We start from the raw sequence: 14,352 nt of genomic DNA, 5'->3' as shown, positions 1-14,352 counted from the left end.
TGTCTTGATGGATACAAATAGTTCACCTTTGTTGAAGTATACTTTATCCATTTATCCTTTCAATAAAGATTTACTGAGTGCTGGCTATAGGCCAGGCTTTCTTCTAGGCCATAGGGATACAGCTGTGTACACGTCAGTCAAATGTCTGCCCTCATGGAGCTTGCATTCTAGTGGGGGAGACCATAAACAAATGAATAGATATATAATGGTTATTCATGAAAAATTAAAGCAGAGTAAGGGTTAAGAGATCAATGGAGGTATATTTTAGAGAGGTCGGGTTTTCCCAATTTTGATGCTATTGACATTTTGGGCTGGATAATTACTTGTTGATAATTCTTTGTTGGGGGTGGGGGCTGTCCTGTACATTATAAAGTGTTTACCAGAATCCCTAGCTCCTACATATTAGACGCCATTTGATTCCCCTCTTCCCACACTGTGACACCAAAAATGTTTCCAGACATTACCAAATGTCCATCACGGGGTCAAAATGGCCCCCCGTTGAGAACTATTGAGGTAGGGGGTCAGGAAGCCCCTCTAAGGAAGTAACATTGTGGCAGAGTCTGCTCCAATGAGGGCCCCAGCTACATGAATGAATATCTGGTAGAATGGTACTTCTGGCAAGGAGGAGAGTGAGAACAGGTATAGGCTTCTAGAAGGGCAAAGACAGGAGCTTTGGACTGTGTTCTAAGTATGATAGGGGGCCTGGTGGAAGGTTTTTTGCGGGGTGGTGACATAATCTCATATTTTATTATTTTTATTTATTTATTTACTTATTTATTTTAATTTTTATTGTTATGTTAATCCCCATACATTACATCATTAGTTTTAGATGTAGTGTTCCATGATTCATTGTTTGTGCATAACACCCAGTGCTCCATGCAGAACGTGCCCTCCTCAATACCCATCACCAGGCTAACCCATCCTCCCACCCCCCTCCCCTCTAGAACCCTCAGTTTGTTTCAGAGTCCATCGTCTCTCATGGTTCGTCTACCCCTCCGATTTCCCCCCCTTCATTCTTCCCCTCCTGCTACCTTCTTCTTTTCTTTTTTTCTTAACATATATTGCATTATTTGTTTCAGAGGTACAGATCTGAGATTCAACAGTCCTGCACAATTCACAGCACTCACCAGAGCACATACCCTCCCCAGTGTCCATCACCCAGTCACCCCATCCCTCCCACCCCACCCCCCACTCCAGCAACCCTCAGTTTGTTTCCTGAGATTAAGAATTCCTCATATCAGTGAGGTCATATGATACATGTCTTTCTCTGTTTGACTTATTTTGCTCAGCATAATACCCTCCAGTTCCATCCACGTCGTTGCAAATGGCAAGATCTCATTCCTTTTGATGGCTGCATAATATTCCATTGTATATATATACCACATCTTCTTTATCCATTCATCTGTCGATGGACATCTTGGCTCTTTCCACAGTTTGGCTATTGTGGACATTGCTGCTATAAACATCAGGGTGCACGTACCCTTTCGGATCCCTACTTTTGTATCTTTGGGGTAAATACCCAGTAGTGCAATTGCTGGATCATATGGGAGCTCTATTTTCAACTTTTTGAAGAACCTCCACACTGTTTTCCAGAGTGGCTGCACCAGCTTGCATTCCCACCAACAGTGTAGGAGAGTTCCCCTTTCTCCGCATCCCCGCCAACATCTGTCATTTCCTGACTTGTTAATTTTAGCCATTGTGACTGGTGTGAGGTGGTATCTCATTGAGGTTTTGATTTGGATTTCCCTGATGCCGAGCGGTATTGAGCATTTTTTCATGTGTCTGTTGGCCATTTGGATGTCTTCTTTGGAAAAATGTCTGTTCATGTCTTCTGTCCATTTCTTGATTGGATTCTTTGTTCTTTGGGTGTTGAGTTTGATGAGTTCTTTATAGATTTTGGATACTAGCCCTTTATCTGATATGTCATTTGCAAATATCTTCTCCCATTCTGTCGGTTGTCTTTTGGTTTTGTTGACTGTTTCCTTTGCTTTGCAAAAGCTTTTTATCTTGATGAAGTCCCAATAGTTCATTTTTGCCCTTGCTTCCCTTGCCTTTGGTGATGTTTCTAGGAAGAAGTTGCTGTGGCTGAGGTCGAAGAGGTTGCTGCCTGTGTTCTCCTTTAGGATTTTGATGGACTCCTGTCTCACATTTAGGTCTTTCAACCATTTGGAGTCTATTTTTGTGTGTGGTGTAAGGAAATGGTCCAGTTTCATTCTTCTGCATGTGGCTATCCAATGATCCGAACACCATTTGTTGAAGAGACTGTCTTTTTTCCATTGGACATTCTTTCCTGCTTTGTCAAAGATTAGTTGACCATAGAGTTGAGGGTCCATTTCTGGGCTCTCTATTCTGTTCCATTGATCTATGTGTCTGTTTTTGTGCCAGTACCATACTGTCTTGATGATGACAGCTTCGTAGTAGAGCTGGAAGTCCGGAATTGTGATGCCGCCAGCTTTGCTTTTCTTTTTCAACATTCCTCTGGCTATGCGGGGTCTTTTCTGGTTCCATACAAATTTTAGGATTATTTGTTCCATTTCTTTGAAAACAGTGGATGGTATTTTGATGGGGATTGCATTGAATGTGTAGATTGCTCTAGGTAGCATTGACATCTTCACAATATTTGTTCTTCCAATCCATGAACATGGAACGTTTTTCCATTTCTTTGTGTCTTCCTCCATTTCTTTCATGAGTATTTTACAGTTTTCTGAGTACAGATCCTTTGCCTCTTTGGTTAGATTTATTCCTAGGTATCTTATGGTTTTGGGTGCAATTGTAAATGGGATTGACTCCTTAATTTCTCTTTTTTCTGTCTTGTTGTTGGTGTATAGAAATGCCACTGATTTCTGTGCATTGATTTTATATCCTGCCACTTTACTGAATTCCTGTATGAGTTCTAGCAGTTTTGGAGTGGAGTCTTTGGGGTTTTCCACATAAAGTATCATATCATCTGCAAAGAGTGAGAGTTTGACTTCTTCTTTGCTGATTTGGATGCCTATTTTTTTTTTTTTAAATGAATTTTTTATAGTGGTTAGGCGATGGGGGCCGGGGTGAGAGTTCCTGCACATAGGCAGGGCCTTATGTGGTTTGAATCTCCAACCAGTGGCAAAGGAGGGAGCACCCACCCTTTCTTATCAACTGGCTTAAATGTAGGGCAGAAGGGGGAAGAAAAGGGGTCAAGCTTAAAAGGTGTTAGCAGTTGAACATCAGAAAATGGAGTCAGACTCCTCATGAGGTAGTTTCCTTCTTACAAGGACAGTTGTGATTACATTTAGGGCCCATGCAGATGATCCAGAGTAATCTCTCCATCTCAAGATCTTTAACTTCATCAAGTCAGCAAAGTCCTTCAAGCCATATAAGATAACATTCACAGGTTCCAAGGGATTAGGACCTGGGTATCTTTGGGGGCCATTATTCAGCCTACCACAACCCACCACTGATATTGCACTATTAGTGCAAATAGCAACATAGTGCAAAAGGCAAATAACTTCTTGATATTATGAGAACAGTTGCCATGGACCCCTTAAAAGGGTCTCAGGGTCCCCCACAGGTCCATGGGTCACACTTTGAGAACTGTAGCTCTGGGGTATGTAGGTAGAAGTGGACTTAACTAAGTTCATAGGGATGTACAACTTCAATTTTACTTGATATTGTCAAACTGTTCTCCTTAAAGGTTGTAGCAATTTGTATCCCACCACCAAGGTGGCAGGGTTCCTGTTTCCCCACATCCTCACCAAACCTGGCGTTATCAGATTTAAATTTTTTGCCAACATGACAGATGTGACACAATCTTACTCTTTTTTTTAGATTTATTTATTTATTTAAGAAATCTTTGCACCCAATGTGGGGCTTGAACTTATGACTCTGAGATTAAGAGTCGAATGCTTTTCCAACTGAGCCAGCCAGACACCCCAACACAAATCTTATTCTTGTTTTGCTTTGTATTTCTCTAATTTTTTTTTAAAATTTTATTATGTTAGTCACCATACAATACATCATTGGTTTTTGATGTGGTGATCCACGATCCATTGTTTTCGTATAACACCCAGTGCTCCATGCAGTACGTGCCCTCCTTAATACCCATCACCGGGCTAACCAATCCCCCCTCCCCACTCCCCTCTAAAACCCTGTTTTTTTTCTCAGAGTCCATAGTCTCTAATGGTTCATCTCTCTCTCCAATTCCCCCCCCCCATTTTTCCCTTCCTTCTAATATCCTCCATGCTATTCCTTATGTTCCACAAATAAGTGAAACCATATGATAATTGACTTTCTCTGCTTGACTTATTTCACTTAGCATAATCTCCTCCAGTCCCATCCATGTTGATGTAAAAGTTGGGTATAATCTCATATTTTAAAAAGGTCACTGGTGGTTTCTATATGGAGAGTAGATATTAGGAGGCATGAGGGTGAAATCAGAGACCAATTAGAAGGTTGTTGCAGGGGTTCAGTTGATGAATGATGGCGACTTAGATCAGGTCATCACATTTGAGGTGGTGAAAATCAGTTGCATTTGGTTGTATTATCAAGGTAGAGCTGATACGATTTACTGATAGTTTGGATGTGGGATGTGACAGAAAGAGGAGTCATGGATAACTCCAAGGTTTGGAGTATGAACAGCTAGGGAAATGGTGGTGCCATTTACTGAGATGGGCAACCCTGAGGGAAGAGCAGGTGTGTTTGGAGGATCATCCTAAGTGAGATAAAGCCAAGTAAATACAGAGGGACCAACCAGATCATACATGGTCCTGTGTGTTATATGAGTGACTTTAGGTATTACTCTATAGATGACAGGTTGAGGAATTTTCAGCCAGATAAGAGACATAGTTTTGTGTTAGAAATCTTTCTGGTAGGATAGAAGAAATGAACAAATGAGGGTTAATTAGAGAGAGTTGAGGATAAAGGCAGGGAGATTAATGTGGAAACTTTTACAATAAACCAGGCTAAGCCAAGGCAATGCCTTAGGGATAATAACAGGGAGAATACCTGAAATATTCATTAAGGTGGTTAAATAGATAGGACTTCGTTATTGGTTAAAAGCAGGGAGGATTCTGAGTTGACTCGAGTTTGTAGCCATTCACTGTGCTAGTGAATAGATTTTAAGTGGGGAAGGAAGGATGATGGCCTTATTCTATTCATAATTTATATTTTGCCTACATTTTATTTTATTTATTTATTATTTTTTTAAAGATTTTTTATTTATTTGACAGAGACACAGTAAAGAGAGGGAACACAAGAAGGGGGAGTGGGAGAGGGAGAAGCAGGCTTCCCGCGGAGCAAGGAGCCCGATGCGGGGCTCAGTCCCAGAACCCTGGGATCATGACCTGAGCCGAAGGCAGATGCTTAATGACTGAGCCACCCAGGCGCCCCTTGCCTACATTTTAAAGAGGATTTGAAATAGCTTACAATAAAAGATACATGTTTAATAAATCATTGCAATGGGAGATGAAAATAAATATACTGGAAACTTTGGCCAACATTGTTACTCTAATTAAGCATGAAATTTATCTTTGTACTTCCTGGAAGGCAAGACACAAAAGTGGGAAAGAAAGGGTTATATAATTCTCATTGTTTGTTGAAAGGAAACAAACCAGCTTGTCAAGTGGAGAGCAACTTCTTTCCTGGCACTAAATTACTGTGTGGGCGCTTATACAACAGACATTACATAATGCAATGGACAATTTAACAGAAAATGTAGAGATGTTCTACATATTACTGTTTTTTTATAGCAGCCCTTAATTAAAGCAAGAGTAGGGGTTTTTGAATGAAAGGGCAAGCTGAGTCCTACTCACCTTATGGGCTTTGTAGGATGTCACTGTGCTCAGTATAGGGTGAGAAAAGAGGACGTGGTCCACCGACTCACACTCCTGTAGACTGTGGCACTTGGAAGCCATCTGTTGTCATGGGCTCCACCTGTTGTCTCTTTTTGAAGTGCCCTTCCCCCTCTTGAGAACTACCTCTTCTGTCACTCTGGTAAGAGAATGAGAATGGCGCCTCCTGGAGTTGTGTAGTATGGAAGCCTTATTTTCTCTTAACATGTACAAATTTCAGACTTAACTTGAATCACTCCTGAAATGTTTCTAGCCCACTCAGCCCATAGTAATCAATTTCTCCTTTGGACAATTTAATATTTATTTGAGGGAAATAATGTAAAGTAGTGATAAGGAACTAGGATTTTGGAGTCAGACTGCCTGGATTTCAGTCCCAACTCTTCACTTGATAGCAGTGTGATATTGGGCAAGCTATTAAAATTTTTTAAACCTCAGTTTTCTCATTAATAAAATGGGGTAATGTTAGTGTTTATAGAAGTGTTTTGATATAATGCATGTATGCATTTGGCACATAAAAGGACTCAATAAGTATTATCATTATAATTGTTATTATTTTTTTTTACTTTTCTTTCCTCTGGTGACTTCTTTTTTTTTTTTTCTTAAAGATTTTATTTTTAAGTAATCTCTGCACCCAACGTGGGGCTCAAACTTACAACCCTGAGATCAAGAGTCACACGCTTTACCCACTGAGCCAGCCAGGGGCCCCTCTTCTGTTGACTTCTTGCATTGTGTTTTTACATTTGGTTAAATTGAGGTATAATTGGCATATAATGTTATGTTAGTTTCGGCTGTACAACACAATGATTTGATATTTGGATGTACAGTTGACCCTTGAAAAACACAGCGGTTAGGGGCACCAACCTCTGTGCAGTTGAAAATCCATGTATGACTTTTGACTCCTCAAAAACTTAACTCCTAATAGCTTACTGTTGACCAGAAGTCTTACCAATAACAAATGGTTGATTAATACATGTTTTGTATGTTATATGCATTGTATACTGTATTCTTACAATAAAGTAAGCTAGAGAAAAGAAAATGTTATTAAGAAAATCATAAGGGGGACGCCTGAGTGGCCTAGTCAGTTAATCGTCTGCTTTTGGCTCGGGTCATGATTCCAGGGTCTTGGGATCGAGTCCCACATCCGGCTCCTTGCTCAGTGGGGAACCTGCTTCTCCATCTGCCTGCCGCTCCCCCTGGCTTGTGTTCTCTATCTCTCTGACAAATAAATAAATAAAATATTTTTAAAAAATCATAAGGAAGAGAAAATACATTTGCAGTACTATCCTGTGTTTATTGAAAAAAATCTGCATGTAAGTGGACCCACAGCATTCAAACCCACATTGTTGAAGGGTCAACTATATTGTAAAATGATCACCATAGTAAGTCTAGTTAACATCTGTCACCAAACATAGTTAAAAATTTTGTGTGTGTAGTGAGAACTTTTAAGATTTACTCTCTTAAAAATATGCAATATTTAAAAAAATATGCAGGGTGCCTGGGTGGCTCAGTCATTAAGCATCTTCCTTTGGCTCGGGTCATGATCCCAGGGTCCTGGGATCGAGCCCCACATTGGGCTCTCTGCTCGGCGGGAAGCCTGCTTCTCCCTCTCCCACTCCCCCCTGCTTGTGTTCCTGCTCTCACTATCTCTCTCTGTCAAATAAATAAAATCTTTAAAAAAATTTAAAAAATTTAAAAAATAAAATATATGCAATACAGTATTAACTATGGTTGCCAAGCTATATATCGCATCCCCATGACTTACTTGGTAACTAGAATTTTGTAATGTTGACTCCACCCAATTTGTGCCCCCTTTCAACATTTTTACTTGTCCCATATTTTTTATGGGAGTGCAATAAATATCTATAATAGACTGACTTTAGATTTTCACATTAAGACACAACACTAATTACATATACAAGTTAAAAATGGCAACCACGAAGCTAAAAGGACAGCATTGTGACTTTTTCGGGGAGCTAATTTCTGAACAGTCTACACTTTGAACAATTTTTGTAATGTTAAGGAAGAATTTGACCATGTTAATGGAGCTAACCAAATGTTACCATCCCACATAGTTACGAGTTTAATGCCTGGGTTTAGTCAGAAAAAGGAAAAGTTACATAATGCCATATGGGCAGGCTCATATGTAGTATCTTTGAGGATTGAGAGCTGTAGGAAAAAGTAACATTTTCCAGAGGCAGAGAGGAAACATTTTTATCCTCAAAGCTATTGCAAACTGATACTTTTCCTCCTGCCCCTTTCTGTGCTCATGAAGGTTCAATGCTAACCTTTTCTCCTCTGTGTATTTTGCTGTATAAACTGTATAGTGACCTATTGCTGTGTAACAAATTAACCCGAACCTAGCAACTTAAAACCACAAACATTTATTACTGCACATAGTTTCTGAGGGTCAGAAATCAGGGAGTGGCTTAGCCAGTGGGGTCTCTCTCCCAAGGCTGCCCTCAAGGTGTCTGCTGGCCTGTAGTTATCTGGAGGTTGACTGGACTGCAGGATCTGCTTTCCAGTTCCCTCTGTTGGTTGTTGGCAGGCTTCACTTCTTTGTTGGCTTTTGGGCAGAGGCCTGAGTTTCTCATCTATGCCTCTTTGTAAGAATGCCTGCTTACAACATGGTAGCTGGCTTCCCTTAGACAGAGAGAGAGAGAGAGCAACCAAGATGGCTACCTTAGTGTCTTTAAAAACCTATCTTCGAAGTGACATACCATCACTTCTGCTGTACCAACCCTAGTATGATGTGGGAGGAGACGACACAAGGATGTGGTAAATTCCAGGAGGTGGGAATCACTGGGAGCCGTCTTGGAGGCTGGCTGCCACAGACTTCCTCTATTAGTAGAGTTTCAGCTGTTGTCATGATAGGTGACCAATCCATAGCTACAGGCTTGTCTTTTGGGTGTTCCTGTGTTGTTTCAAATTCCTGTTGTCTGAAAGTAAATTTATCATTTCCCTTTCTGTGCCCTTCTGATGTTTTTTTAAAAAGTGATTTAGGTTCACAACCTTGAAGGCTTTTTTTTTCATTTCTCTTTTTCTTATCACTGCTCAGGTACCAATTTTATATTTTCTTTCTCTGATATCTCCCAAATCATCTTTTTTATGTTCCTGTAGCTACCGTCCTTGCAAGATCCTTACTGCTTCATACCCACAAATGAAATGCTGCCTGAGTAATACTCTGACTTTGAGTCTCTCCTTTCTCCAGACTGACCCTAAATCTTGATTTCATTATGTCACACCTTGTGACCTGTCCATTAAAATTCAGGTACTTTTACTCAAGATCCTTAGCCTATGGGCTGATACCTTATTGGGTATATATAATAATATTGACAAGGGGGCTTTTGTGAGAAAATCAATCCATGCACTAAGGTTTATATAGGATGTAAAAAATTACCTTGAACATTGCAAGATGATGGAAAGTTTATTTTTTTAATCTTGTTAAGTTAAACAGTAAAGTTTGGAAGAAATTACAGCCTGGCTTCATTTTTAAGGAGAACAAATATTTGTATTGTTTTACTGATAGATAATTGCTATTACAGAAATCAAAGCATTTTGCTAGCAACATTTTGATAGTGAAGAAGAGACTTGTTCTAGAGGGTTGGGCGTTCATTTGGTAGAATGGTTTATGCTGGGCATCATAAGAAGTATACATTCAAACAGCAAGCCTCAGAGTCAGCCTGTGTCTTAAGTTCTCAGGAGAGATACTTTTGTTTTTTTCCCACCCAGAGCCCAGGCTGCCCAACAGATAAACTTGCATATTATTTCCCTTTGCCTATGGATGATTTTTCTAGGCCCCCTTATTACTGAGGATGCCTCCCAAGAGGCCCAAAGGTTTGTCTTCTTTTCATGGGTGTTCTTAAGAACCCTAGCCTCTTCAGGCTGTGGAGATGGGCAGTGACTACCACCCCCGCCCCAGTACTTTTCTATCCCCTCACCCCTGGCCAAAGCCTTGGCAACTGCTTACTGCCCTACTTTAGATTCTTCTTTGGTTATTGGCCCTTGGGATTTCTCTTATTTGGTCTTACAGAGAAGAAGGCTTTTTTAGATCATGTAGTTTGCCATATCACTAGAAGAAAAATTAAAATATTTTGCGAACTTGGTGAAGGCTACAAATTTCTCAAAGTTCTTAAGAATGTGCCATTATTTTGTCATTAGAGAGCCTCATACGATAATCCTTGTGCTCATCAAGGAGAAGCTGTTTCTTCTTCCTGAAATGAGACTCCAAAGCCAAGTGTCTACCCACTTGAGCACATTCCCTTCAAGAGTAAAGTCTGGATTTTAATTTAAGTGCATCTTATTCCCAATTTAACTTTTCACCCTTGCCTTTCTTGTTAGGAGAAACAATTGCAGCACTTACAGATATAAGCAGCTTGAATCATCCAGAATCTGATGGCCAGATCACAATTTTTACAGATAAAACAGGAGTTATAAAGGCTGCAAGATTACTTCTTTCTTCAGTGACAAAAGTGTTGTTGCTGGCAGACCGAGTAGTCATTAAGCAGATAATAACATCAAGAAATAAGGTATTTGTCTTTCTCGTGTTTCTATACTTGTGTCTTTTGGGGTTGTTCAAAAGTTGTTTTTTAGGTTAATTACAGGTAATTTGGCAATGCTTATCAATTTTAATTGTTTTACCTCCAGTTGTCTGTAGTTTAAAAGTGGTATTTCTTCTGTACCTATAATTCCTAAACAATGTGTGTACTGGGTCTAAACATTTAGATGTAAATAATATTTCTTCTCAGAAAATCGTTATCTACTTGTTGAGGTTTATTCGTGAAAGCTTTTCATGTGTACAAATTTGGGAAGAAAAGCCAAGAACCATGACAGTGTATGTAGTAGAAACCTAATTGATAAAAATACCAAATTCCTCAGTACCTTTTTTTTCAGAGTCAGAGGATAATAATTTATAAGCTTAAAAAAATTCAGTCATCTGAAATTGCAGTTATCAACACTACAAGAAATTTCTTTATGCAACATCCCTAGAGGTTATGAATAATCATAAAGCTTGCAGAATAAATTTAAACTCTCCAGTCTAGAACTCTTCCAGTTGCTCAGATAATGGTCGTGCTCCCCCATCATCCAGCAAAGCCAGGGCATGGACAGTCACTTTTTTCCCTGGATAATTCCCTAGGCAAGGAGGAGGGTAGTCTGCCAGGAAAGGGATTGTCTCAATCAGGTTTGAGGACAGAACTACCTGATGGGTGTTGAGTGAACTAAAGAGTGTGAGTTTCAAGCGAAAAAGAAATTGGAGAGGTGGATCGGGCAGTGCTGGAGTGATAGGAAAAAAACCCCTATCTCTTTGAAAGACGGAGTTTCTGCTCAGCGTAGCAATCTGCCTTATCTGTGCTAGTCGCCTGGACTTCCTGAGCTGCCAGGGCAGGTTAACGTGCCAAACAGCCATCATATCCTCATTTTCAAAAGTAAACACAGGATATCTGTGTTTTCTTTACCTATCTTGGTCTGACGAAAGCTAATCCAGTACTATTATTTTAAGAGAAAAGTATTTGAAAATATATTTCACATCTATTTACTTTACTTTTAATATCAAGAAAACACCTAACATTGTCTGTCAGCTCTACTATTGGTTTCTCACTTTTTTTTTTTGCCCCTGGCTACCCAAAGCCTCTTGGCAATTAATTTATTCAACATAGACAATTCCTGACTGATCCATACTGTTCTCCTGCTCTCGAAGCACCACACCTTCCTTTCCACTCCTCACTGTGCAGGTGACCTTCCTTCCACTTTCTTGGGAAGAATGGGGTTCCCCAAAGTGAACCTTAAGGCTTCTGTGTATTACCTTTATCCTCCCTGTCTCCCTAGTTCTCTGAAAATGGGATTACCTCTGTCCTGCATATGTCCACCTTCTCCAGACTTTGCTACATAAATGATCCCCTCCTGTATATCAAGGTGTTTCTTGTACTCTTTTTCCTTTTAATTTTCAAGTAAGCTCAGGTCTCCCCATCATAAAAACAAATCATTCCCTAGATGATTCTAACCTTTGGATGTGCTTCTACTTCTCTGGGCTCCTCCTTCCCTGTCTTCCCCTGTGACGACTCCTTCTCAGCTCTCCCCTAGAATTCAGAGTTTCTCCTTTTTCTTTTCTATTCAGACTTGACATCTCAGTCTCTTTCATGTCTACACCTGACAATCAAATATTCTCTGTTTTGCAGGTTCTTGCAACTATGGAAAGACTAGAGAAAGTGAATAGCTTTCAGGAGTTTGTCCAAATATTCAGTCAATTTGGAAATGAAATGGTGGAGTTTGCACATCTAACTGGAGATAGACAAAATGTATGTGTTTACCACATTTAAACATTTTCAAATACATGCATACTTTTTCATTTGGATGGAGGTGTGATCTTTGTGATTATCTGGGTTGGTTTATTTGCTTATTAAATTTATAACCTTGGTGTTGAAAGCCTTTCATAAAGGAGCTAGGATAAAGTAAGTAAATTTATGTGACTTTTTTTTTTTTTTTTGCATACATGTAATAGTTAAATATGTTCTTACCACACACACTAGGAAAAGTCATATTTGCCTTCAGGGCTCAGATCTAATACTTCCTCTTTTAGGAAAATACATTTGACTCTTCTACCAGGGCTCAGGCAAATAAATTGAGTCATCATATATATTCTGTTAGTATTTTATTCTGTTTCTGTTTTTGTAACATGTTATGTATTATTCTGCTGTTATCTATTTCTGTCAGTTTTCTCAGTAGTAATAAGTCAAGCCATTATTTATCTGCATTAGCTATGTGTTAGGTACTTGATACACATGATCTCATTAATTTTGAAAACATTCTTGTAAGATAGGTATTGTTATTACTGTTTTACACCTGAGGAGATAGAACCTGAGAGGATAATAAACTTTCCCAAGGTCACTCATCTAGCAGGTTGAACTTCGTTATGTCTGATTTTGGAGCCTGTAGTTTTTAACCTACACTGTGATATTAGTTCTTTATAGGTCTGTTCCTCAATTTAGACTATAAGCCCCCCAAATTTAGGGAGGTGGAAGACCATATTATATTTAGAGTTGACTTTTCTTTGTTGGGGTATTCATGCATTAGTTCATCTTGTCAGCAGGTTAGATATATAATAAGGGACCTCTTGAGATGTTTTGGTGTAGTCCCATAGAGTATCATCATGGTGGATGTGAACTTTCCTGGTTGTAGCTGGAGTTGGAAGAGGGGTATGGCCTGGAAAGTGGCAGGCTGGTTTGTATGCTTCACCTAGTACTTCTTGGACCATCTGGGTTTTATGGAGGCCTCTTTTTGTCCTGGGGACTAGACCTCTCTAACAGATTGAGATGCCCTCTTTTTCGCTCATTTATTATCACCGTACAATAGATGGTGTCTTGTATGGCCTACAACCCACAAATGGAAAGACTGACTAATGTGACAGGTGAAAATTTTGTGTAATTCAAATTTCAGTGTCCATAAGTAAAGTTTTGTTGGGACACAGCCATGTTTGTTTGTTTATGGATTGTCTCAGGGTGGCTTTCACACTGCAATGGCAGAATTAAGTAGTTGTTTCAGACTCTGACCCAGAAAGCCTGAAAAATTTATTATCTGGCCTTCTGTTGAAAATGGCTGCTGACCTCTGATTTAGATGGCCATGACCAAATTATTATAAGAGTATTTGGTTCTAGATTTGATCACACTGTTTAGGTACTTTCTGTAATAGCACACATCCTTATCAAGGGCTCTATGAAGAGAAACTAAAAGAAAATAATTCAAAGCATGGTGCCTGCTCCAGATTTCATAATCTAGTTGGAGAAAATGATAGACCTGAGAAACATCTTCAGACTGTTTCAGAGCAGGGGCGCCTGGGTGGCTCAGTCGTTAAGCGGCTGCCTTCTGCTCAGGTCATGATCCCGGGGTCCTGGGATCGAGGCCCACATCGGGCTCCCTGCTCACCGGGAAGCCTGCTTCTCCCTCTCCCGCTCCCCCTGCTTTTGTTCCTGCTCTCGCTGTGTCTCTCTCTGTCAAATAAATAAATAAAATCTTAAAAAAAAAAAAAAAAAGACTGTTTCAGAGCAGCATATTGGTTAAGTTTAACCAGACATGGTCTCTGAAAGAGTTGACTTCTAAGTATCTAATCTGAAGGAAATAATAACCCATAACTGCTCGATAACTAGGTCACTCTTTTTTTTTTTTTAAGGATTTTTTTTTATTTATTTGAGAGAGAGAATGAGAGAGAGAGAGAGAGCACATGAGAGGGGGGAAGGTCAGAGGGAGAAGCAGACTCCCTGCTGAGCAGGGAGCCCGATGCGGGACTCGATCCCAGGACTCCAGGATCATGACCTGAGCCGAAGGCAGTTGCTTAACCAACTGAGCCACCCAGGCGCCCTAACTAGGTCACTCTTAACGGAGTAAAGCATAGGACGGTTGTTTCGGGTCGGGAGTGAGGTATATCCACATGGGCACAAGAATGTCAGGTGTGCATGCAGGCCACCAGCGTGCAAGCCGCGAGGCCTCCCCCTGCTCCGTCTCAGGCCCTCAGGCCCTGGCTCTGCCACCCTCAGTA

The 14,352-nt window shown here is 40.1% G+C and overlaps 1 protein-coding gene across 4 annotated transcripts in view; it reads left to right on the top strand.

Moving 5' to 3' along the window:
• Positions 1–14,352, top strand: part of CTNNAL1 (catenin alpha like 1) — a 66,181-nt gene that overhangs the window by 17,341 nt on the left and 34,488 nt on the right. For all 4 annotated transcript variants that reach the window (XM_032418316.1, XM_032418314.1, XM_032418313.1 and 1 more), the window contains exons 3-4: positions 10,164–10,351; positions 11,999–12,118. In XM_032418316.1, the coding sequence (XP_032274207.1) occupies positions 10,164–10,351; positions 11,999–12,118 (308 nt within the window). The remainder of the gene's footprint in view (positions 1–10,163; positions 10,352–11,998; positions 12,119–14,352) is intronic.

This window comes from Phoca vitulina, unplaced genomic scaffold, assembly GCF_004348235.1.
Source record: "Phoca vitulina isolate PV1807 unplaced genomic scaffold, GSC_HSeal_1.0 scaffold21, whole genome shotgun sequence".
NCBI classification, from domain to species: Eukaryota; Metazoa; Chordata; class Mammalia; order Carnivora; family Phocidae; genus Phoca; species Phoca vitulina.
The sequence above is the reverse complement of the archived record's forward strand: the minus strand, read 5'-3'. Positions and strand labels throughout refer to the sequence as shown.